Here is a 22113-nt window from a genome sequence, read left to right as displayed (position 1 = left end):
ACACGCGCGCAGAGACGCATCGAGAGAAGGAGTCCCCCCCCCAAAAAAACCCGCAAAAGCCCAACGCCTGATGTGACGAAGGCGCGGAGGAAGGGAACCTCGCTCGCCAGCGGACCCGCACCGCTTGTTGCGACGCGCCAGCCTGCGAGGAGGGAAGGCGAAGCGAGGACAGCGGCGGCCCGGGCGCCCAAGGGAGGCTCCTTCCCCTTTAAGGCGGGCCTCCCTCCCTGCCTCGCCTCGCCTCCCGCCCAGGCAAGCAAGCAGGCAGTGAGGCAGTCAGGCTCCGCCTTCCTCCGAGCCCTGACACGCCGACCCGCTGGCGAAGCCCCCTTTTTAATTGAGGCTGTCAGGCTGAGCCCGGGATGAAGCGGGCAGGCGGGAGGAGGGCGGGCGCGGGGACTCCAGTCGTGGCGGCTTCGAGCTGAGCCACTCGTCCGGGCAGATCCGCGGAGGCCGCCTCTTCTTCTCCGGCGCTCGCACCCTCCTCGCCGGGGGAAGGAGAAGAGAGAACCAGCAGAAGCGGAGCGAGAGAGAGGACGGGATCGCCGATCGGGCTGGAGCTCGTTGGATCATTAAAGCGACCCGGATTGCTGCTTCCCCTCCAAATTCATTAAAAAACAACTCCTCTCGTCTTCGGTGGTTTGGGGGGAAGGTTGCAGGGCATTTTCCTCCCCCTTTCCCGGCCACCCACCCACGGAGAGGGGGTTGTTGTTGTTGTTTTTCCGCGCGCGCCCTTTCTGCTCCCCGCTCCTTCTTCCCCCCTCCCCTCCCTTTTTTTAAAATAATTTTTGCGATCCTGATGAAAAACCACATCTGGGGCAGCAGCAGCAGCGGCGCCGCGCGGACTCCCATGGCTGCGGCGATGCCGTGGAAGAGCGCGGAGTGGCTGCAGGAGGAGCTGGAGAGCCGCGGGGGCAGCTCGCTGCTGCTGCTCGACTGCCGGCCCCACGAGCTCTTCGAGTCGTCCCACATCGAGACCGCCATCAACTTGGCCATCCCGAGCCTGATGCTCCGGCGCCTCAAGAAGGGCAACCTGCCCATCCGCTCCATCATCCCCAACAATGAGGACAAGGAGCGCTTCATCAAGCGGTGCAAGGCGGACACCGTCCTGCTCTACGATGAGGCCACGGCCGAGTGGCAGCAGCAGCAGGACGGCGGCGGCCCCACCTCGGTCCTCGGCCTCTTGCTGCAAAAACTACGCGACGACGGGTGCAAGGCGTTCTACCTGAAAGGTAACCTGTCCAAGTAACGCGTGTTTGTGTGAAAGAGAGATCGAGATCGGAGAATTGCCCCTTCCCCCCTCCTATTCCAGAAGCAGGACTCGGCTCTTCCAGCCCCCCCCACACACACACACTTGGCGTGCTTCCCGCCTAACCTCAGCCCCCACTCCTCTCCCCCTATCTCTGTTTGCCTCTCTTTGGATTAAATCTCCTGCTCTGATCTGCAAACCTTCGGCCTTTTCTGTCTCCGATCCCTCAAGATTTCCTGGCCCGGCTTAACGGGTGGGGGTGGGGAGGCTGCTGCCCCCCCCCATCGAAAACAGGACTTCTAGTTGCTCTGAGTAAAAAAAAAAAAAACCTTTCAAAATCCAGGAGGACCTTCCCGGAGCAGCGGATGGGGAGGATTAGGGTGCGTGTTTATGGCGAGCGGCTTTTGCTCTGGTTTTCATCGCGCGGGGCTTTTTGTGTTGTTTTGTCTCGCAAACTGCTTCCAGGTGCTGAACGCGAGGAGGGATCGCCCCCCCCCCTCCGGGGAAGGGGTCCCTCTCTCGGTGCCTTTCCTCCCCCCCACCCCCGGCAGGAACGAGGAATTTCCCCCTCTGCTCTGCCTCCGGGGCGAGATTTTATTCCCTCCTTGGAGAAAGGGACGGCCTGGCCTGGCTTGGCCCGATTCTTCCCATTATCTATGAATGGGAAAGGGACGGCGCGACACACTTAAAGTAGTAGCCGCTCACTCCTCTCTTCTGCCTTCTGACATCTGCCTCTTTGCATCTGGGTTTGCGACGCCTCTTGCCTCCCGCTCCTCTCCAAGGGGGTATCCTCTCCTTTTTTTAAAAAAAGAAGAAAGCCTCTCTCCTGGGCTTTGCTTGTGTGGATCTTTCTAGCCTTCTCACATTCCATTTAATTACCATTTAATAGACCATTCATGCACAGATCCGCTGTGTGTGTGTGTGTGTGTGTGTGTGTGTGTAATGACACCATGTGAACTGAGTTTTTATTCAGGTTTTTTTCCTTGCCTTTGAATATCGCTTTTGCACACAGGCAGTGTATGTGGGAGCAGTGGTGACTGAGTAGTGAGAAGCCAGCATATTGTCAGACAGTTTATCCGCCAGTTTGATCAGTTAGCTGGTCTCTGGTGTAGTGAGGTAGATCAAGGAGCGTTTGCCCTAGTGTACTTCCTGGAGAGAGAGAGAGAGAGAAAAGTGTGTGTGTGTGTGTGTGTGTGTGTGTGTGTGTGTGTGTGTGTGTGTGTGTGTGTGTGTGTGTTGTAGCTTAAGTGGTGGATGGGTTTTGCCCTTGGGCAGAGAGGGTGAGCTAGATGACCTCTGCCCCCTGGCAGTACCCTGCTCCTTTATTCCTGTCGCTTTGTGAATGAAGTTCATTTGAATGACTGTCTTAATTCATTAAACTCCCCATTCACATTTTTTTACCGTTTTCAAAAGGCATTGTGAAACAGTTGCTCTGAGTGAGGCTGCCAGGATAAGGGATAATTACTGGCTCGCTTTCCCCAAGATGCCGACTGCTGCGGTCACTGGGCGGCAGGATTGAGGCAGAAATAGCAGGCAACACCTGATCAAAACTGTTACTTTCCACCAAATTTGTGTGTTAAAAACAAACAGCCCTGGAAGTAAAGGGAAGCCTTCTTGGTGGCCCGTGGGGTTTACAAGAAAGGTGAAACAGTTCCTGTGGACTCTGGAATCCGTTCTATACTATAGATTTTTGGGGGGCTGAATTAAGGTGAACATAATAAATTGCTTTGGCTGCTCCTAATGACTTCTCTCAGTATCTTCAGCACTTCTTACAAGTTTTTATTGTGTCACTGAGCTTGAATGTTGTATTTCTGCCACTTTTTCTGATTTTTTTTGGTTCCTTTAAATTTAATATGCTAACCCAGAAAGGAGGAATCAAACTCCTGCTTTTTCATCCTTTCTCTCTCTCTCTCTCTTTTCTTTTTCTTTTTGCTGGGGGGGGGCTCACTGGGAAATGTTTCCAATTAAAATTCCAAAATGGCTTCTCCATATTGTCTTTCTCTTGCAGGAGAGGAAAAGGGAACCTGTTCTCTCTCCTTTGCCCGCCTTATGAATGAATGTGTCTTTGGTGCCTGTGTACTCTCTTGAGTGACCTTACCACAACAACACTGTGCCCTTGAATTTCCAAGAAGACTTTTATAGTGAAAAAATTGATCGGATTCACATAAAGATAGTCAAATGCTTGTTATTGTACGTTAAGAAGAAAATAAATTTCTTTTTCTCCAATTGCTAATGAAAAAGAGTCATTCAGAGATAAATAGTGAGGCCGAGGGAGTTGAGTTCGAGCCCGTCTTGTATAGCAAGGGTGGTTTCAATTCATTAGTTTCTCAGCCTGAGGACTGCAGTGTTACTCTTCTGATTTTGAGAAAGAGTTTTGTTTTTGGTGTGCTTTGTTTTGTTTTGCTATACAGTTGTGATATGGCAACTGATGTGGTATAGTGCTCATTATTAGAAAGGAAATGTCTGTTGCTGTCCACTTTCTCCTCACCCTCCCTTCCCACACATTGAAAACTGTGTTTAAGTAGCTCAGATATACAGTGGCTTCTATTTTGCCTTGGAAATATGCAATTACTGTATATTTAAAGTACTGCTCCCTCCTCCAAGGCTAAGCTAGCTCCCACTAAAGAGTCCCCCCTTCCACCTATCGGAAGTGAACTGGAGCTTTCTTGTATGATCTGTGTCAACAGCAGTGTCTGTGGATTCCACCTTAAACTGGAAATCAAGTATTTTCATAAATAAGAACATGCTGTGCCTTCTGCTGGCTTTGAGGCTGCTTCAAATTGCAGGTGGTGTGGCACATGCGTTATAATGCTTCTTCTGATAATACTCTTCTGATACTATTCTATATTTAAATAACTAGGTGTTGGAGACGGGAGGCAGAGAGAAGAGGTTCTAGTCTGGTTCTTTCCTTGGCTGGCAAACCATTTAGACTGATGGGAAAAGTTACTTTTTGGACTATAGTTTCCAGAACCCCAGAGACACCATACTGCCATGGGACCGCTGTGCAAGATACACTCCAAAAAAGCATTTTTCTCCCCTCTGATTTTCTGTGTAAAGATTTCAAAAAGAGAGAGAAGAGGATTGTCACATCAGCCTCCATCTCTAGCAGACTCTAGGTAGAACACATGTACTTCTCTTTAAGTAATACTTTTAGTGAAACAACCCAGAATCACAAAATAGGATGCAAGCTTTTGTGTTTTCCAAAACTGTTCCTTAGGTGACATGTTAAATCAAGGAGGAGGACAAAATTTTTTAAAATAATCAGTCTGAAGTTCACACCATGGAGTTGGGCCTCCTGTTTCATCTCAAAATGAAATGAGGGAGGAAGTAACAGACATTCAAACTAGGCTCTGCAAGGTGTTATGGAGGTTTCACGTGCCACCTGGGACATGCAGGAGGTTGGCTTCCTACTCCTGCTTTTGAAAATATAAAATCCAGTTGTTACCTGATCTGTCTCTATCCTTTGTATACTTAGGCACATGTTTACTTCAACAGTGAGAAATAGGCTAAAGTGAAAAGCAGGACAGTCTGTAGCACAGTTGGATGAAACTATTGAACTGGCTTTGTGATCCAAGAGCCGCTTACTTCAAAGCTCTGGTGGTACCTTTCTCCTCCCCTCCCCTGCACTCTCCCCCCCCCCCCCACGTTTGAACAAGCAGTCTCATCTGCAGCTGCTAGTGAATGACGGTGTTCATCTTCATGGTATGAAAACTTTCACTTGCTGATTCCTGCATTTTAAAGTGCTGTGTAAAGGCACAGAAACAGGCTGGGCCTGTTTTTGGCGAGTTGCTACCTATAATCATGACTGCTGAAAAGGAAGGTAACTCAGTCAAGCAGCAATCCCATTGAATCCAGTTGGTTTATATTGGAGTAGATACATAGAAAATTATACATTTGTCTCTCTTTCCAAAGGCACCTCATTCTGTTACCCCTTACTCAGAAAGCTTTTTGGAGGGAAACTACAACTCCCACCATCCCCACGGCCATCATAGTTACACTGGCTGGAGATTTCCAGGAAATCCGTTGTCCAGAAAATACCTTTTCTGAGGAATGTTTATTCCTGCGCTGGAGGTTCTATTAGGAGCAGGGTGTTTTTGACCGAGAAGGTGATCAGTGCCCACAAAAGGCAACTTATGCTGATAATAGAGTGTTAAGCTACCTTTCACTTTGAGCTGCTGTGGCATTACAGCTCGTGTTTTTCTTTTTCTCCCCTCCACAGGTGGATTCAACAAATTTCAGACTGAATACTCGGAGCATTGTGAAACCAACCTGGACGCTTCGTCCCCTACCAACTCTCCTCCTGCCTCTGTCCTCGGTCTCGGAGGCCTGAGGATCAGCTCTGACTGCTCGGACGGGGAGTCTGATCGAGAGCCTAGCAGTGCCACAGAATCGGATGGGAGCCCCATCCCAAACAATCAGCCAGCCTTTCCTGTCCAGATTCTTCCCTATCTGTATCTGGGGTGTGCCAAAGATTCCACCAATTTGGATGTATTGGGCAAATATGGCATCAAGTACATCCTGAATGTGACTCCTAACCTTCCCAACATGTTTGAGCACGACGGAGAATTCAAGTACAAACAGATTCCTATCTCGGATCACTGGAGTCAGAATCTCTCCCAGTTCTTTCCTGAGGCCATTGCTTTCATAGGTAGGTGTTGGACATCCTGTTCTTGACAGAACAGCCCCTTTAGCGATCGGTGATTTTCCAGAAATGCTCCATGGTTTCAGTAACTGCTCATTATTATTTGCCCAATTTTACACCTCTCAGTTTTGGCGCCAGGCAAATGTGCCTGTTTGGTTGTAAGCTTCATTCCATTTAAAGTTAAAAGGCTAAAACCCAGCTTATCTCTGCGGGACAAAGATTACACCCATTAGTATAGTTTTAAAGAGGATATAGGGTGTAGTTCAGCTCCGTACTGTTTTTTAATTTTGGATTTCTCCTTCTGAATAATTTGTAGCAGGGAATGGAGTAGCCTTGAGTTTTGATCCACAAGTTTCTGGGTGGTTTTAAATGACCTCTGTAGGTATATGGCCTGCTGATTCTACTGTAGACCACAGTTGTTAGTAACTGTACTTAGGAACTTTTTCAGCTGTAATAATTGAGTGTCAGGTAACTGGGAGAATGGGATACCTGCCCAATAGCCCCTTTACTGATTGAGGAAGTAAATAAAGCTGTTGTCTTTAAATGATGTACCCATAAAGAGCCCCCTCAGCACTAAAACATTCTGTTGAGCATCTTCCATAGAACTAAAGAGGATTTTGGGTGTGTGTGTGTGTGTGTGTCATACTCTATGTTGCACTTATGTTTCATCTGGGGTGCTGCTTGAGTCTGTTGAGCCTTGGTGTCACCCTGGGCTAGAGATGGGGTATATGAATACCCCCGCACAGGTGGCGATAACGAGGGTCCAGCCCCATGGGGCCAGATGGTCCACTCGCAATTCCGCCGCTGCCGTGAGCTCCACAGAGCCTTCCTGTCACACCGGAGCTCGTAATCTATGAGCCACTCTTCAACCTGGCAGGGAAACTTGCCGTCCTGTCTTCTGCCAGGAGTGGCTAGACGATCGTGAGCTCCAGTGTGATAGGAAGGCTCCGCGGAGGTCACAGCGGCGGTGGAATTGTGAGTGGACCGTCCGGCCCCATGGGGCTAGACCCTCGTTATCGCCACCTATGTGGGGGGTATAGAAATACGAATACCCCCATCTCTACTCTTGGGCCAACAGAAAATGTGTTGTTGAAGACATCCCAGCATTTTCCTCTTCTGTTGAACTGCAGGGCGAGATCATTGGTGCTGGACATCCTCTTATTTGGGAAAGGTTGCTTGTGATTACTGATCTTAGACCCAGGACAAGTAGCATTTTTGGTGGTGGTGGTCGTAGTGGCTTGGGATTTGGGGAGTTACTGTCCAAAAAGTATTTCTTCCAACATGATAAAATAATAAAAAAACCCAAACTTTTCCAAACTGTGCCAGATCTTCCTAAGGAATCTCCAAGATTTCTTAGGACTCAGTTTGGAGACCAGTAAGAATGAGTTTACTCTGAGCTGGCTTGCAAGCCTTAGCTTCTGAAGCTGGAAGTAAACATATGGACTGGTATGAGATTTCTGTTGGCGATGAATCATTAACGCACTCCAATATTTCAGCTGTCTCCTGATGGTAATGTCAGCAAGTGATGGATTCACTTGTATTAACCACTCATGCCTCATCAGGTGGTATTAGAACCTTACTGTTGTTTTTGGAAAGAAAACTCTTGGGCTGACTATCTAAAGTAGTGGTTCCCAACCTTGGGTCCCAAGATGTTTTTGGACTAAAACTCCCAGAAGCCTTCACCACTAGCTGTGTGAACCAGGGTTTCTGGGAGTTGTAGTCCAGGAACATCTGGAGACACAAGGTTGGGAAGCACCGAATTCTGAAGGAATTAAAACACAATCTATTTTCAAATGTTGGATCCAATGTTTAATATGTTCACTCCTTTATTATGAATTGACGCTGCATAAATAAAATAAACCATGGAAAATGACAAAAAGAAAGTGCAACATAAATTAGCCAAAACCTGGATGGAGTAAATGTATGCTGTTGGAAGCTGATTAATTTGATTAAAATTAATTAAAAGCTTCCATTTGTCATCCCTCTCTCCCCCAGTTTAGATTCCAAGGCTTCCTTGGGCTTCCTTTTGCCTTGGGGAAGCCTTTGGGAGAAGAATAGGGGAGCCTTTAGTCAGCAAAAATTGCTGCCAGGTTACTGCCAGTGGTCCCAAACTTCTGGGTGACATTCTAGGGGTGACCTTTTGGCAGTTATAGGTTCCTCCCCATCCTGAGGGTCCCAAAGACTTTCACAGGACAAATGGCAGTCTTAAGGAGCTTCAGAACTGAAAGGGAAGGGAAGGAAGCTTGCAGTTAATTTAAGTACAGGATAACTCAGTGGTTTAGTATCTGGCTGTTGGGTCAGAGGTTGGAAGGTGCAAATTTACCTCCTTGACAAGGGATGGACTTGATGACCCGTAAGCTCTGCAGTTCTAAGATAATGATGATGATGTAAAATTTTATCAGCTGTAGCTGATGACATCATCAATTTCCACTGATGTAAATTTACACCATAGGATTTTTTTACCCACTGTTTTAGAAACCTAGAATAATTAAAGAAAAGTGTTGCATTTTCCAGGTACCTAAAGTGAGGTAGGGAAAAGCATTCCAAAATTGGGGTACAACAACTAAAAAGGCTTATTCTAAGCTAAAGCTGGTGGCAGCTGGAGAAGGCTGGAGAACCTCTGACGAAACACCTTTGAAGAGTCTTGGGCTTTTCTATATAAAGAACCTGTATATAAGTCACCACAGTCTTACGATAAAGAGAGTTTCAAAAGCCTGCACAAGTGCTTTGCATTGTCCTTTGAGTTGCTATGTCCAAATGAAAGCTAACTTTCCAAAACTGCTCTTGTGATCCAGGTATATACCACATTTATACAAACCAAGAAAGAACCTTTATGGCATCTTCAGGCTAATAAGGTTTATTTGGGATACATGTCTGTCTACTGCTGCCCAGTTTATAAGATCCATCTAAAGAAAGCTAAATAAACTCTTTAGTCTTGAAGGTGCCTTAAGACTCCCTGTTGGTTTTGCTGCAACAGATCAACATGGCTTCCATAAACTCATGTTGACAATTAATACACTTATGTATGCTGCAGGTGATAATGTAGTTCTGTAAGCCATTTACTATGTGCTGAAGCACACCAATACTGTCTTGTCTTTAATAACGATAGTAAATGATCACGTGTTGTAAAATCAGTTCTGATGTATGGTCAGGGTTTTCCAGACAGAGGGTACTCAGAAATGGTTTACTATTCCCTTGTTCTGGGGGCACCCTGGAACTGTTCATCTTGCCCAAGGCCACACAGGCTGGCTTTATTCACAGGAGGTGGAATGGGGAAATCGAACTTCCAACCTCTAGCTCTGCAGCCAGATATCCCCACTGCCTCTAATATAGTCTATTACAATATTTATTTTATGTATTTATTTATTTTATATCCCGCCTATCTAGTCAGTTAAGACCACTCTAGGCAGCTTACAACAAAAATATTAAATGTAATTAAAAACAATTTTAAATAAGGGGAAAAGCTTTGGACAAGATGGGACAGACAATAGGGAAAAGGAAAGAGAGGGGAAATCGGGAATTGGCTGAGGGGAAGGCCTGCTGAAACATCAGTGTTTTTAGTTGATTTTTAAAAATACCCAGCGAGGGAGCCGCGCGAATATCAGGGGGAAGGTTATTCCAGAGGCGAGGAGCCACCGCCGAGAAGGCCCGATTTCTTATCTTTTCTTTCCGGGCCTCCCTCGGCGTTAGGCTCCTCAGCCTCACCTCCTGACTCGCGCGGGTGACACGGGTAGATCTTGGTGGAAGTAGGCGTTCGGCCAAGTATCGATTGTGGGCCAGTGCTGGTGTGCTTCAACACAATCTTTGATATCTTAAAGCTGTTCAGTGTTGCCTGTTGGCCACTCCTCATGCTACTCTTTCTGTTGCAAACTTAATACATTCTGAGAAACACAAATTAAGGGTAGGTTTTGGCCCATACACTCTCAAAAATGTGTAAAATACATATTCTTTTATTGGTTGATCGATGTTTACTTTTTACTTAAAGATATACTGGTAGAATGTGCTATTTAGACAATGACTTGGTTAAAAAAAAACCTTTCTATGAAAACCACACATTTAGTTTTTTTTAATAAAAAAATGATTGTCTCGCTCATTCACTTTAAAACTGAATTGAAAATAAGCAACCTGTGTTTATCTGGAATACCAGAAGACCTTTAAGAACCGCTCTTACTTGAGAAACAGCAGTGATGAATGAACCTTGTTACATAGCATGGTGTACAGTAGTGGCTTTCACTATGACAGGAGCTAAAAATTAAACACAACCATTCTTTCCAGGCCTAAATATATGTGTCCTGTATAAATCCTACTAATGTGAGGAAAGTATAGTTCTGTATCAGTATAGTTTTAGGGTTATATGCTCTTCTTTTTACAGGTCCTGTGCTAGCAGTGCACACCTGTTCCTTTTTATTTGGAAATAAGGGCTGTTGAGTTCAGCGAGGATTAGTCCTAGAAAAATGCATATCTGATTGCAGGCTCAGATACAGTATTTAGAATCGGAACCTTCTTCTCCATTGTCAATTACGTGGTATAGTTATGTGTCATCAAATATCTTCTGACTTGTGGCAACCTTATTAGGGTCTTTGAGGTATGTGAGGCTGTTTCAGGAGTGGTTTGACACTGCCGTTCTCGGTGAGTTTTCCACAGCTGAGTGAGAATTAGAACCCTGGTCTCTTGAGTCCTAGTTAGACAGTCTGTCCTCTACACCAGCGGTCCCCAACTTTTTTGGAACCGCGGACCAATTGCGGGGGCTCCGTGGGGGGGCGTGTTCCCCCTGCACATGCATGCAAGTGCGACATGCCCACCCGTGAGTGTGACAACCCCATGAGCGTGATACTCCCAGTGTGTCTGCGTGCGTGCGGGGGGGGGGGGTGGAGATCTGTCTCCGTGGCCTAGTGCTGGGAAGCCCACAGACCGGGATGTGGACCGGGGTTGGGAACCCCTGCTGTACACCACACTGGCTCTCTCCATAAGTATACCCACCACAGTCGCCTGTTTTATCATCAATATTGCTCTTACGTTGTTATTTCTGCCATAAAGTAATAGTATGTCTTTCTTGCTTTCTCCGCTATATGCTTGAATGTCATTATTAATCAAATTAGAATTAGTGGCATTCTGTTTTTACATTTCCTTTCTGATGAGACCATTTTTAAAATTTCACTTCTTAAGTAAATATCTGAAGCTAGTTTTAGTATATTAGGAAAAACTGAAGGCCCACAAAATTGGGAAATCAGACCTCTGCAACAGCTTTTTGCCAGAGTTGCCAAGTTTAACTAGTTGGAACTGCCTACCCGTTGTTTCTTAGGTCACAATCCAACTCATTTTTGTCTGTTAACTTTAGTATTAGAAAGACTTGGAGAACTTGGGAAGCAGAACTGCAGTTCTCATTTCCCCATGCAGGATACTTACATCATCATCTTTGTGGCAAGACTCAACAGAGAGGACTAATTTGTGTTGCAGCCAGTTTGTATTGGAGACTTGAATGGAAGATATATAAGAACAGTTTCTCCAGTAACACATGGAATTTCATCATCATCTATTGCAGTGACTCTCAACCTAGGGTTAAGCCAGGTATTCTTGGGACTGCAAGTCCCAGAAGCCTTCACCACCAGCTGTGCTGGCTGGGGTTTCTGGGAATTGCAGTCCAAGATCACCTGGGCTATCCAAGATTGGAATCACTGCTCTATTGCAATATTTTGACCTAGGTACAGGTATTCATTATCCTTGCTTGAAAGACAGGTGTTTCTACCTTTGGACCAGAATTCTAACCTTATCCCTTTTTTTCTCTCTCTCTCTCTATTTCAGATGAGGCCCGTTCTAAGAAGTGTGGCATTCTTGTTCACTGCCTGGCTGGCATCAGCAGGTCTGTAACGGTAACTGTCGCCTACTTAATGCAAAAGCTCAACTTGTCTCTGAATGATGCCTACGACTTTGTCAAGAGGAAAAAGTCCAATATCTCCCCAAACTTTAACTTTATGGGCCAGCTCCTGGACTTTGAGAGGACTTTGGGACTCAACAGCCCGTGCGACAACTGTTCCCCTGGCGAACAGCTTTACTTTTCCACTCCAACCAATCACAACTTGTTTCAGCTGAACACGCTGGAGTCCACTTGAAAAGAGAGGTTCTTTGGTGGGGGGGAGAGCTCCCCAGCCCTGAATTGTGCTTCTCTTGAGCATTTCAAATTCCTTGATGGAAGAAAAAGAAAATCTTTCGGTCAGCCTTGAAAGAACTGGTTTCTCTAAGTAGAGCTGTCTGATTGCTGCTTTATGGAAAAGGCTTGTGCCATTTACTAGTATTCTGATGCTAATCAAAGTGGGTTCAGAGGAGTTACTTTACCAGAGCTATTTAATGAGGGGGCTGGCCTGGCCTAGCGTTCTCAACACAGCTGTTACTGGCAATAACTGCTTTCCTGTGTGTGTAGAGACTGATATAATGCGCACACCGTACACACACTCTCGTATATACACACATTCACAAACATACACATGTACCACACGCACATGATAAAAAAAACGATCAGTGTGTGTTAGAGTTTGGTGTGGCGAGCAAAGGAGACTTATGCACTTGGCAACCTTGACCAATAAGTGTTGGCCTGAGACTGTTGTTTTAAAACCCAGTTTACTTTTTTAAAAGGAGGTAATCTTTACTCTTTCTCGGGTTTAAAAACTCTTTTTAAATATGTACGTTCCTGACTGTTTGTACAGACAAGGTTGCAAAAACCAGTATTTTATTCTGTTCTTGTTTGATTTCATGTTTTTTAGATAAAAGAAAGAGAGAAAAAAATCAAACGTTTCTATTGACCAAATGCATTTTGCACACATTGTAAAGCCTTGATATATTCTGGCATGTTCCTGGGTACCTGGGGGAGGGGGAGGGGGGGAGAGAGAGACGTCTGTTGCTACTGTTTGTTAGCAACCGGTTGGTTTTCTCATGACTTGTGAGGGCCCGCGAGTGATCCTACACCTCTCCACCATGCCCAGATTCACAATCTTCTGCACTGAATCAGCCAAGGTGACTAAGCGCCAATGTGCTTTTCAAAATACCACCTTTGCCAAAAAAAAAAAAAAGACAAAACAAAAACAAAAAACACCCCCCCACCCGACCCTACACCAGTCACCACTCTGTTTGATGTTATCTGAGAACACGTCTCCCATCGCCTTCATCCAGAGGTGGTAAAAGCATGTTTTAGAAGCTCTCTCGGTTGCTCTGTGCAGCCCTTTTATGACTGTTAACATCACCCAGCTGGCCTGAAATCATTCCAGCTTCCTAAGCAATGAAAACACTTTCCTGTGATGTTGGCATTTAATAGGCACCCTCGATTCTCGTCGGGATGTGTGTGCGTGCGTGTATGGGAGGGAGGAGGAGCGGCAGGGAGGTGTAAAGAAGAATCAAATCATAATGCGATTTTCAAAATCTTGAGCAGAGACTTTGAAAAGGCTTTAACTAGAGGACAAACCTCATGCCAGCCGCAAAGAGGACGTGGAATTATGCCGTGTAGGAACTGTTGTGGAGGAAACTGGTGAATTTCTGAGGCCATTGGAGCTTTTTTGGTGAACTTTTTCTGGGTAACTTCTTTGCTGTGCCTTCTACAACAAGAAGACTTGTTTATATTTCTTACTAATGTATAATACTGGAAGAGGGAGGAGTGGTGCTTAATTATTTTTTGGGAGGAGGGTAGAATGGACATGGAAAAGAATTATTGGCTGCAGTGTAGTCCCTCCTTTTTCCCCACCTCCCTTTCTGCTTTCACTCTCGAAATAATTTTGAAAAAGCCACGGAATTTTCCCTCTCCTAAATATTCAGTTTTTATACTCCTTCCTCTAAATAAATATCCATGTGAAAGAATGTTTAATGCTGTCACATCATGGAACTGTGGTGTGTGTGTATGCGTATGTATTTTTTTTGGGGGGGGGGGAATAGTACCAGAGTATTGGAATGATTTCTTTTGTTGTTGTTGGTTTGTTCATTATTATTATTTGTTCATTTTTATGTAACAATGTTGGGGTTGTTGGGTCATCAGGGCAGGAAATGTGGAGCACTATGTGTGGATGAGCAAGCAAATGAGGAATCTCCTAACTGCATTTTACCTCAAGGAGAATTTTTTATTTTTCAGGGATTTAGTGCATCTGAATCTTAAGCTGATTTGTAAAAAGGCTTCCTATGCCAATGGTGGTCTTCTTAAAGATGCATCCTCTTCGTACAAATGAGACTTTGTTAGTGAGGGACAACTTTTGCTTTCTGTGTTTATGAAGGAAAAATGAATGACCCTATATATCCTGAACCCAATATTGGGACTTTGTTTATATTGCAAATAAAAATTATTTTTTCTTTAAAAACTGTGTTTGTGTGTCAAAAAAAAAACAAACCAATGTGTTTCCCTGGCCAGTATGGCTTCCTACCTTATTAAAAGAATCTTATTATTTTTTCCTTTAATACGTTAGCAGACAAAGACTGGTGTTTACTAGTCAGTGTTTCTGTGGTATTTGGCTACACATACAGAGTATAATTTTCTAGGCCCTGTGGTAAAGTCCAGGCTGGGGAGAGGTGCATCTGAATTAAGCTGAAGCACAGAAGAGCCTTCTGAGAGACTTGCCCTCATCCGGCTAATAAGGAAGCCTGTTTGTTTGCAGAGCGTGTGTATGCTGCAGCCTTGGTGGTTGAGCTCCTGCTTACTTGAATGGTGGAGAGGGATGGGTTATATCTCCTGAATCAGCAAGGAGCTTAGATTGTGAGAGATGTTTCAGCCCTTAAGAATTCCAACACAGGTCAATAGGATCTTTATAGAAAGCTTGCACCTTGGCTAATCCAACCCTTCTCATGTTACATCCTTAGAGAAGTGCTAAGCTCCTGACAGAAATCAGCCTTCGAGAGAGTGACAGGGGCTCATGAATCAGGATGGAGTCATGACTTTTCCTGCTTAATTTGGCAGGGTGGGTTTATTTTTAATGTCACTGGAAATCGGGGACTGGTAAGGGTAACTTTCTGACAGGAATCAGTGCAAGGGCAGGTGAGCAGGTAACACTCAGCTTGAGGTGTTACCTGCTCTCCTGGCCTTGCACTGATTCCTGTCAGAAATACTTTGATAATATGATGGTTATTCAACCCCTGTTTGCAGACATTCTGCACCGACTTCCTTCAATAGGGAAAAGGTGGCTGTTTTGCTTGTATTTTCGGATGCGGAAGAGTGGTTCAAATTTTTTCCTGGCCTTCCACCACATCCATGAAGGAAGGTGCAGAAGCAGCCAAAAAAGATGGTAATTGTGAACATTAAAAGGACCTCTTAGGAAGGAAATAGGGCTGCTAACAGAGGTCTAGATTTCTCTGAAGCAGAAGATAATATGAAGTGGCAATGAACAAAAGCAGAGGAAGCCAAATTCCTTTCCAAATTCTTAATCTTTATTTATCTATGATACTTCCCTTGGCCATATGCCAGTCTAGAAGCTCTTGATCGGTCAAGTTGCCCAGTTGCATTCAAAAGTCAATTTCTTTCCCCACACTCTGAGCAGAAAGAAGAGGAGACCTGGAAAGAAAAACGATGCTCATCTCTCAGTTGTCTCTCTGAATAACCTGACCTAAAGTTTTCTGTGTGAAAGGCTGTGTCCTAGCACTGGCAGAGAGAATCACAGGCTGAAATTCTGTTCCTGGCTGGGACTGGAGGGGAAAGCCTTTAATTGCTAAAGATCGCAGACACATACAGTAGATGACTTTTCTGATGGCAGCCATTCCTGGGAATTAAAGACTTCCTCTCCTGTTCCACAGCCACCAAATAGCTCCTTACAATGAAAGTACAGTAATTACAAAGAGCCTTGGGACTTTTAGGGGGTAAATCAGAAATGTTTAATTTTTGAAAAGTTACTGCTGTGACAATGTCATTAGCTTTATGTAGTATAAGTTAGAGAACGGGGTTTCAGCTGTAGAATTGTACAGCTGGAAGGGACCCTGGGGGACACTGAATCCAGCTCTCTGGAGAGACAGAAAATCCTTAGCCTTTGTTCACATGGCTTGGTTTCCAGGCTTTTTATCATCCTGATTGCTTTTCCCTGGGCACATGCTAGCTTCTCAATAGCCCTCTTAAACGATGATGCTCAGAACTAGCACAGGATTGCAGGTAAAGTCTGATAAAAGCAGAGTAAACTTGTGGTGTTGCTTCCTTTAACCTGGACACCATATTTCTGTTGATGCAGCTTATTTACCTATTTAAAATGTTTTTACCTGGCCTTTCTCCTTGAAAATGTTTAGTATAGCATTTGCTGTTTTTGCTGTCATGTCATGCTGTTGGCTCATGTTTAGCTTTTGGTCTACTAAGATCCCTAGATCATTTCACAAGTACTCAGTTCCCTGTCTCCCATTCTATATTTGGACATCTCATTTTCTCATGTTTCTTTTGCTTTGGTTCTCCAATCCATCAAGATAAGATGCTCTTGAATTCTGATTCCGTCTTCTAATGGTAGTACCATAAATGATAATTAGCCCACTGGATCGATAATCAATAAAAATGCAGTCAGGCTCATATAAAAAGTCTGCTATGACATTGTAGATAACAAACTGATTTAGGATGACAGTATCCTTTCTAAAATTGACAGGTGACTGGCTATCTCAAAGTTGCTACAAGTAAAATTCCTGTGGTGCATGCTATTGTTCAGGAAGCGTAATATTTGACCAGGCGCTGAGGAGGATTTTACCACCTCTGTTCTTTGGATTGTTTGCAAAGGTGGGGCAAATTTTGCCTAAGAGCAGCTGTCTTCAGCTCACCCTTAGCTATAACCTAGAGGTAGTCACAGCTGCTCCAGTTTTAGGTTTCCCAAATTGGTCTGTCCTGAACTGACCATTCTGCTGCAAGGAGGGCCTTTTTCATTCTCCATAGCTGGATTGCTCAGTGGCTTATGCATGGAGGTTCAATGCCTCAGTGTGCCTCCTACACATAGAACCAGCCTATGTGGCCTTGGGCAAGCGACATAGTCCTGGGGCACCCTCAGAAGAAGGGTTGCTGAGTATTTACTACTTGGAAAACCCTGAACAGGATTGTCATAAGTTAGAATTTACTTGATTGCACATGATTATTATGATTGTACATCCTTTTGATGAGTGTTGTATCTTTTAGGCTGTAAGCTTCAGGGTTCATGTTTGTTAACTGGCCTGGAGTACTTTTTTGGCTAAAGAGGGGGGAAAAAAACTACTATAGATAAAAGTAGTCACACTATGTCTCTGGACATGATAGGCTTCCATTTCCCTGTGGTTATTTGGTCAACGCAGAAGCAACTTATTAATCAGCAAAGAGGGAGCTGGGCAGCCAAGGTAGAAAAAAGAGAGAGGCATTTTATATGCTGACTGGCACAACTAACAAGGAAGAAAGCATACTTGCCAAGAACTGTAAAGGACACCCATTCTGTTAATTGTAAGCCCCAATCTGGAAAGAATTATAAAAAGAATTTGGCAGGACTTTTTTGCCATGGGTTTGTGACTGAATCCCACGCTTAATGTTGCAATGCAGCATGCTTTCCTTCTATTCTTTTGTGAACGTTACAGTGACATATATTTATTTAAAGCATTGATGCCTTTCCTCAAAAGAGTTCTGTGCTGTTAACAACAAGGAAGCTGCCTTCTGCTGAGTTCAGGTCCTTGGTCCAGCTCGGCCACTATATTCAATTCTGGTCCGCAGCAACTTTCAAGGGTCCCACACAGGATTCTGTTTCGAGACTCCTGGTGGTCTCCCTTCCAAATGGTAGCCAGGCTTGACCCTATTTAGCTTCCAAAATCCAACAGGACCAGGCATGTTTAGGCTGGTACCGTGGCAAAAAATGGACCGTTCCCCCCCCCCCAACTTCTGAAAGGCAATTAAAGAGGAACTGAGTTGTTCCTTTTTATTTTGTATTCTTGCTACCTTAAAGAAGGAATTCCACATTTTAGGTGGCTGGCACCTACCTTGTTTTTTCACACCCATTCCTTTCTATTCAAAATGTATTTTACCTGCCGGTGGAGTGGGAAAGCCGGTTGCGTGGAGGACAAGCAATCTTCTTTGCCGTATTCAAAGGGGTCGATGTGCAAAGAAATTTTCCATTCCAGTGACAGCCCACGCTGTGGTTGTGCTCAGAAGTAGAGAACCGGCAATGCATCCATATTTTTTTTTTTTCAAGGTGATCCATGTGGGGAACTCTGCCCTCTGAGCTTTTTTTTTTTTTTTACAGAAAATTTTACTGCACATATGTACTTCAAAAGATATAAAATCAATGAGCAAAATTCTTCTGTGTGGAGCAGGAGCTGCTCTAATGGCTTTCTTGTCCGATTACACAATACAGAGGTTCTTCAGGAAGCTTTAGCCAAACGTGCATATTTCCAGCCCATCGCACAGGATGCTGTAGTAAGCCCGCTTTCTCTCCTTGATCTGGTATCACTCTCCTGGTTTTCTCTTAAGACATCCTTGGATAGGATTCAGGTTAATAATAGCATTTCACTTCAGCTGTGTGTGAGGTAAGGTGTGTGTGTGTGGGGGGGTTTCTCCCCCTTCCCCTGTGTCTCTTACAGTAGCCTGATTGTGGCTTTCTGGAACAATACTGCATCCATTTTTAGCCGTCTAAACTTAAAATTCTGCGCAAGACAAGGTGCACTGCCCTTAACGGGTTGGATTTTAAGAGTGTTCCATATTTAGAACCTTTTGTTGGGTTCGAGCTACTGTTCCTCTTCAGCACAAAGGTGGCATGTTACACATTATGTGTCGGTCTTACATAATGTGATCTAATATGTGAGACTGGCTCTATAAATATATGAATGCATACTTATATTTTGCTTCTGCAATGCTTTCTGTTCAAAAAAACCCCAGCTGAATCAAGGAAATATCATATGCAGTAAATGGTGTGCTTCTCATATTGGTGTTCTATGTTAGTTCAGGCTTCTGCATTCCGTGGTCCCCTTCCTAGCTCTCTGAAGAAATGTTAGCAATTCTTTCTGATCTTTTTGGGGGATTCAAACATCAAAGTTCCCCTGTCTTACATTCCTGGGATAAGGTGTGGGCTGGTCGGTCTGTCGTTCAGCTCCTTCTTGTTTTATCAGTGTGAAGTGAGGAGCCCAAGAGAAAGTAGGCAGAAGTGGCACTTGCTTGCTTCTCACCTCCTTAGATTTATATCATTTTCGCCAATGAGATCATGACTCTCCGCCGCATTTTACATTCACAACGGCCCTGCAGAGTAGTACATCAGGGCGAGAGACTGTGACTGACCCAAAGTCCCCTGCACTGAGTTTCATGGCTGAGTAGGGATTTGAACCTTAACGCCTAAATCCTGACCTTACTTAGAGTCAGGGATGGAATGGGAGGCTCAAAACTGCAGGGCACAGCCCCTGTCTCAAGCCAAAAGAAGTGGGCCTCCATAATTAAGCCTTCCTTTCTTTTCCTCTTTGTGGTCTCAGAAGAAAGTGGCAGAGCTGGCAACAGTTTTCCCAGTTGGTTACCACCTGCCTGTTTTCTGCACTCCGTTTCTGAACTTCCTTTATTGTGTCTTTCTGCTGCCACATTCAGAGAGAAGGAATATGCAAGAAAGAACTAAGGGGAGGGGCAGGCAAAAGATGATGTTATCCCCAGTTTTGTTTCCTGACACTACGGTAGACTTGTGTGCCAGAAGAATCACAGGAAGAGTTTTGTCCCAGGTAAGTGCGGCCAGCCTGATCTTGCCCATTCTACAAACATTCATTAGTGTCTTGTTCCCGTTGTTAAAGTGGGGCACAGAATACTGCTATGAAAAATGAGTTTCTGGTTCAGCTGAGGTCCAAAACCCATGTTACAAGATAACATGCCAAAAGAAGCTGAAAGCCATTTTGTGTCCCAGAAATGTGATGGAGGCAGACCTTCGCGACCAAGCTTCAGTCATGCTTCAGAATGAAGCCTCTCACCTCTGAATGGCCAATCTGAAAGCAAAGGCCCAGCTAATTAGCAAACCACAGAAAGGATGAAAAACTGCTGGCATGAAAAATCAAATATTTCCACCTCCTGAGGACTTTTGACTTTCAATAATTATCTGTAATGATGTTATAGTTCAGGTTTGAGTATGGCACGTGGAGACATCTCTTGTTATGGTTAGTTCTCTTTTCCTGGCACCCTGGATAAGCTTCCTTTGCTAGGGCAAGGAGACTTTCCCCTCCAGTGTCATGTCATGAATGTTTCGTTTCTGATTTTGTCCAAGGTTGGTCAGGGTGGAAGAGACTCATCTGAGTTCGGGCTGAGGATGAATCACAAAGGAAGTGATTTGTAAACATCTGTATAAGCTTTATGTTTAAGAACTTATACATATGGAAGATCACGTTGATTATGTGAATTTGACTGAATAATAGGTGTTGCCCAAAAATAATTATTAAAAAAAAGTTGTGGTCATCATTCATATGATGTTTTCCATTGGTCTCTATAGAGAGGTCAAATGATATATGTATTTTTTTAAACAATGTATATATTTCTGCTGCACCAAACATGGCTATGTTAAAGTAATACAGTACCATCCTATCCCATGTGCATTTAATACAAAAAATTAGGAGGAAACACAGGGTACTGAAGTATCTGAGCAAATTAAAAACAAAAATAATCAGGTTCATTGAGAGATAATTTGGCATCTACAGATTGGTTTGTCGCTAGACTCTGAATGTTTATGCACTGAACAGAATTAAAAAGAAGTTTCCAGCAGCCTCAACTGTACATTTCAATGATGAACACCCTCTTCGTGGGAGCACGTTTTTTGATTTGTCATTTGAAATACAGTGGGGTCTCGACTTACGAACTTAATCCATATTGGAAGGCAGTTCTCAGGTCGAAAAGTTCTTAAGTCGAATCTGCATTTCCCATAGGAATGCATTGAAAACCATTTAATCCGTATCTGTTCTTTTCGTCCATAGAAACTAATGGGAAGCTGCTATTCCACCTTCTGCCACTAGAAGGGGATATTTTTTCTTTTTTCCTTTTAACCTAAGATGACTTAGCTTTTTAAAAAAGGGGGGGGAAGAGTTCGTAACTCGAATCTACGTTCGTAAGTCGAGTCCATATATTCCTATGAGAGCGGTTCGTAAGTCGAAACGTTCGTATGTCGAGCCGTTCGTAAGTCGAGACCCCACTGTATGATTATTTTTGTATTAGCAGGCAATGTTTGATAGCACTAGGTCTGTCAGATGACATATCCACAGTTAGTTTCATGATATCAGGTGTCTAGCAGTCAATAGCTGGCTAGAGAGCTCAGTGGTTTAGGTATCTGGCTGCTGAGCCAGAGGTTGGGAGTTCATTTCCCCACTGTGCCTCCTGGGAGAAAAGCCAACCTGTGCAGCCTTGGGCAAGCTGTACAGTTCCAGGGCACCCCCAGAAGAAGGGAATGGTAAGCCACTTCTGAGTACTCTCTACCTAGAAAACCATGATAAGGGTTACCATAAGTCAGAATTGATTTGACGGCACATGATAATTATTATAGCAGTCAATATCTGACAACTGGCAGATAGTTGCAGTTAACATTTGGCAATGCTGACATGTAGCAGCAGCCAGCTTTTGGTATTATCAGACAAGTAACAGTAAATATCTGACATGCAGAGGCTGACATGCAGTAGCTTGGATCCCAGATGACTTTCAAAGTCACGATGAAACACATTAAAACATAGCTCTAGGCTTGTTATCCATGTTGCAATTGAGAAAAGTACCGATGCAAAGTATTTTCTTAATGCCAATGTTGAATTTAAATTCTTGGTTTTCTAAAGTAGCAGGTTTGACTATGCACTGCATCTCACACACTCACATTTGTAGCCCTGAAAATGTTAAGAGCATGTAAATAGTTCTGCTAATCAACACATTGTTGTATTTATAGCAGACTGGCACATGTTTGCTGTGAAGCACTTCACGTGAAATGCTGGGACCAGAGTCTCTCAGATATGCTGAGGCTTCTTCTCACCCTCCCGCCCACCCCCCACCCCGATACTGCTTGCACAAATGGAGCTGCAGCCATATACCATGCCTGTTGTTGGAACAGTTGCCTTCTGGAACTTTCAACATCATTTTGCATATGTTGCAGCCCCGTCCCCAAGGATGTTCACCGGAGGATGTGATATTGATTGACATCTACATCCTCTTCCCTGCAATTATCTGAAATGGATTTTTGCACATCTTTCTTCTGTGAGGCGATGCAGAAGTTCCCATGGCAAGTGGAGCAGGGGCAGACCAGGCAGGAAGCCTCTCTATAACAGGGATTATAAAACACAAGGATAGTAGATG

The 22113-nt window shown here is 44.4% G+C and overlaps 1 protein-coding gene across 1 annotated transcript; it reads left to right on the top strand.

The window, feature by feature from the left end:
* Positions 1-261: 261 nt before the first annotated feature.
* DUSP7 (dual specificity phosphatase 7) lies at positions 262-14224 on the top strand. The gene is made up of 3 exons (XM_020796689.3): positions 262-1232; positions 5469-5897; positions 11694-14224. The coding sequence occupies exons 1-3, from the start codon at positions 800-802 to the stop codon at positions 11999-12001; spliced, it is 1170 nt and encodes a 389-aa protein (XP_020652348.3). The 5' UTR covers positions 262-799; the 3' UTR covers positions 12002-14224.
* Positions 14225-22113: the final 7889 nt, after the last annotated feature.

Source organism: Pogona vitticeps, chromosome 2 (assembly GCF_051106095.1).
Source record: "Pogona vitticeps strain Pit_001003342236 chromosome 2, PviZW2.1, whole genome shotgun sequence".
In the NCBI taxonomy this organism is placed as follows: domain Eukaryota; kingdom Metazoa; phylum Chordata; class Lepidosauria; order Squamata; family Agamidae; genus Pogona; species Pogona vitticeps.
This window is presented reverse-complemented; position numbering and strand designations above follow the sequence as displayed.

Excerpts from the sequence above, each read along its gene's own strand:
- DUSP7 (XM_020796689.3), top strand. The coding sequence starts at position 800 with ATGAAAAACCACATCTGGGGCAGCAGCAGCAGCGGCGCCGCGCGGACT. Across the intron at positions 1,233-5,468 it reads CAAGGCGTTCTACCTGAAAG|GTGGATTCAACAAATTTCAG; the intron begins GTAACCTGTCCA and ends TCCCCTCCACAG. Across the intron at positions 5,898-11,693 it reads TGAGGCCATTGCTTTCATAG|ATGAGGCCCGTTCTAAGAAG; the intron begins GTAGGTGTTGGA and ends TCTCTATTTCAG.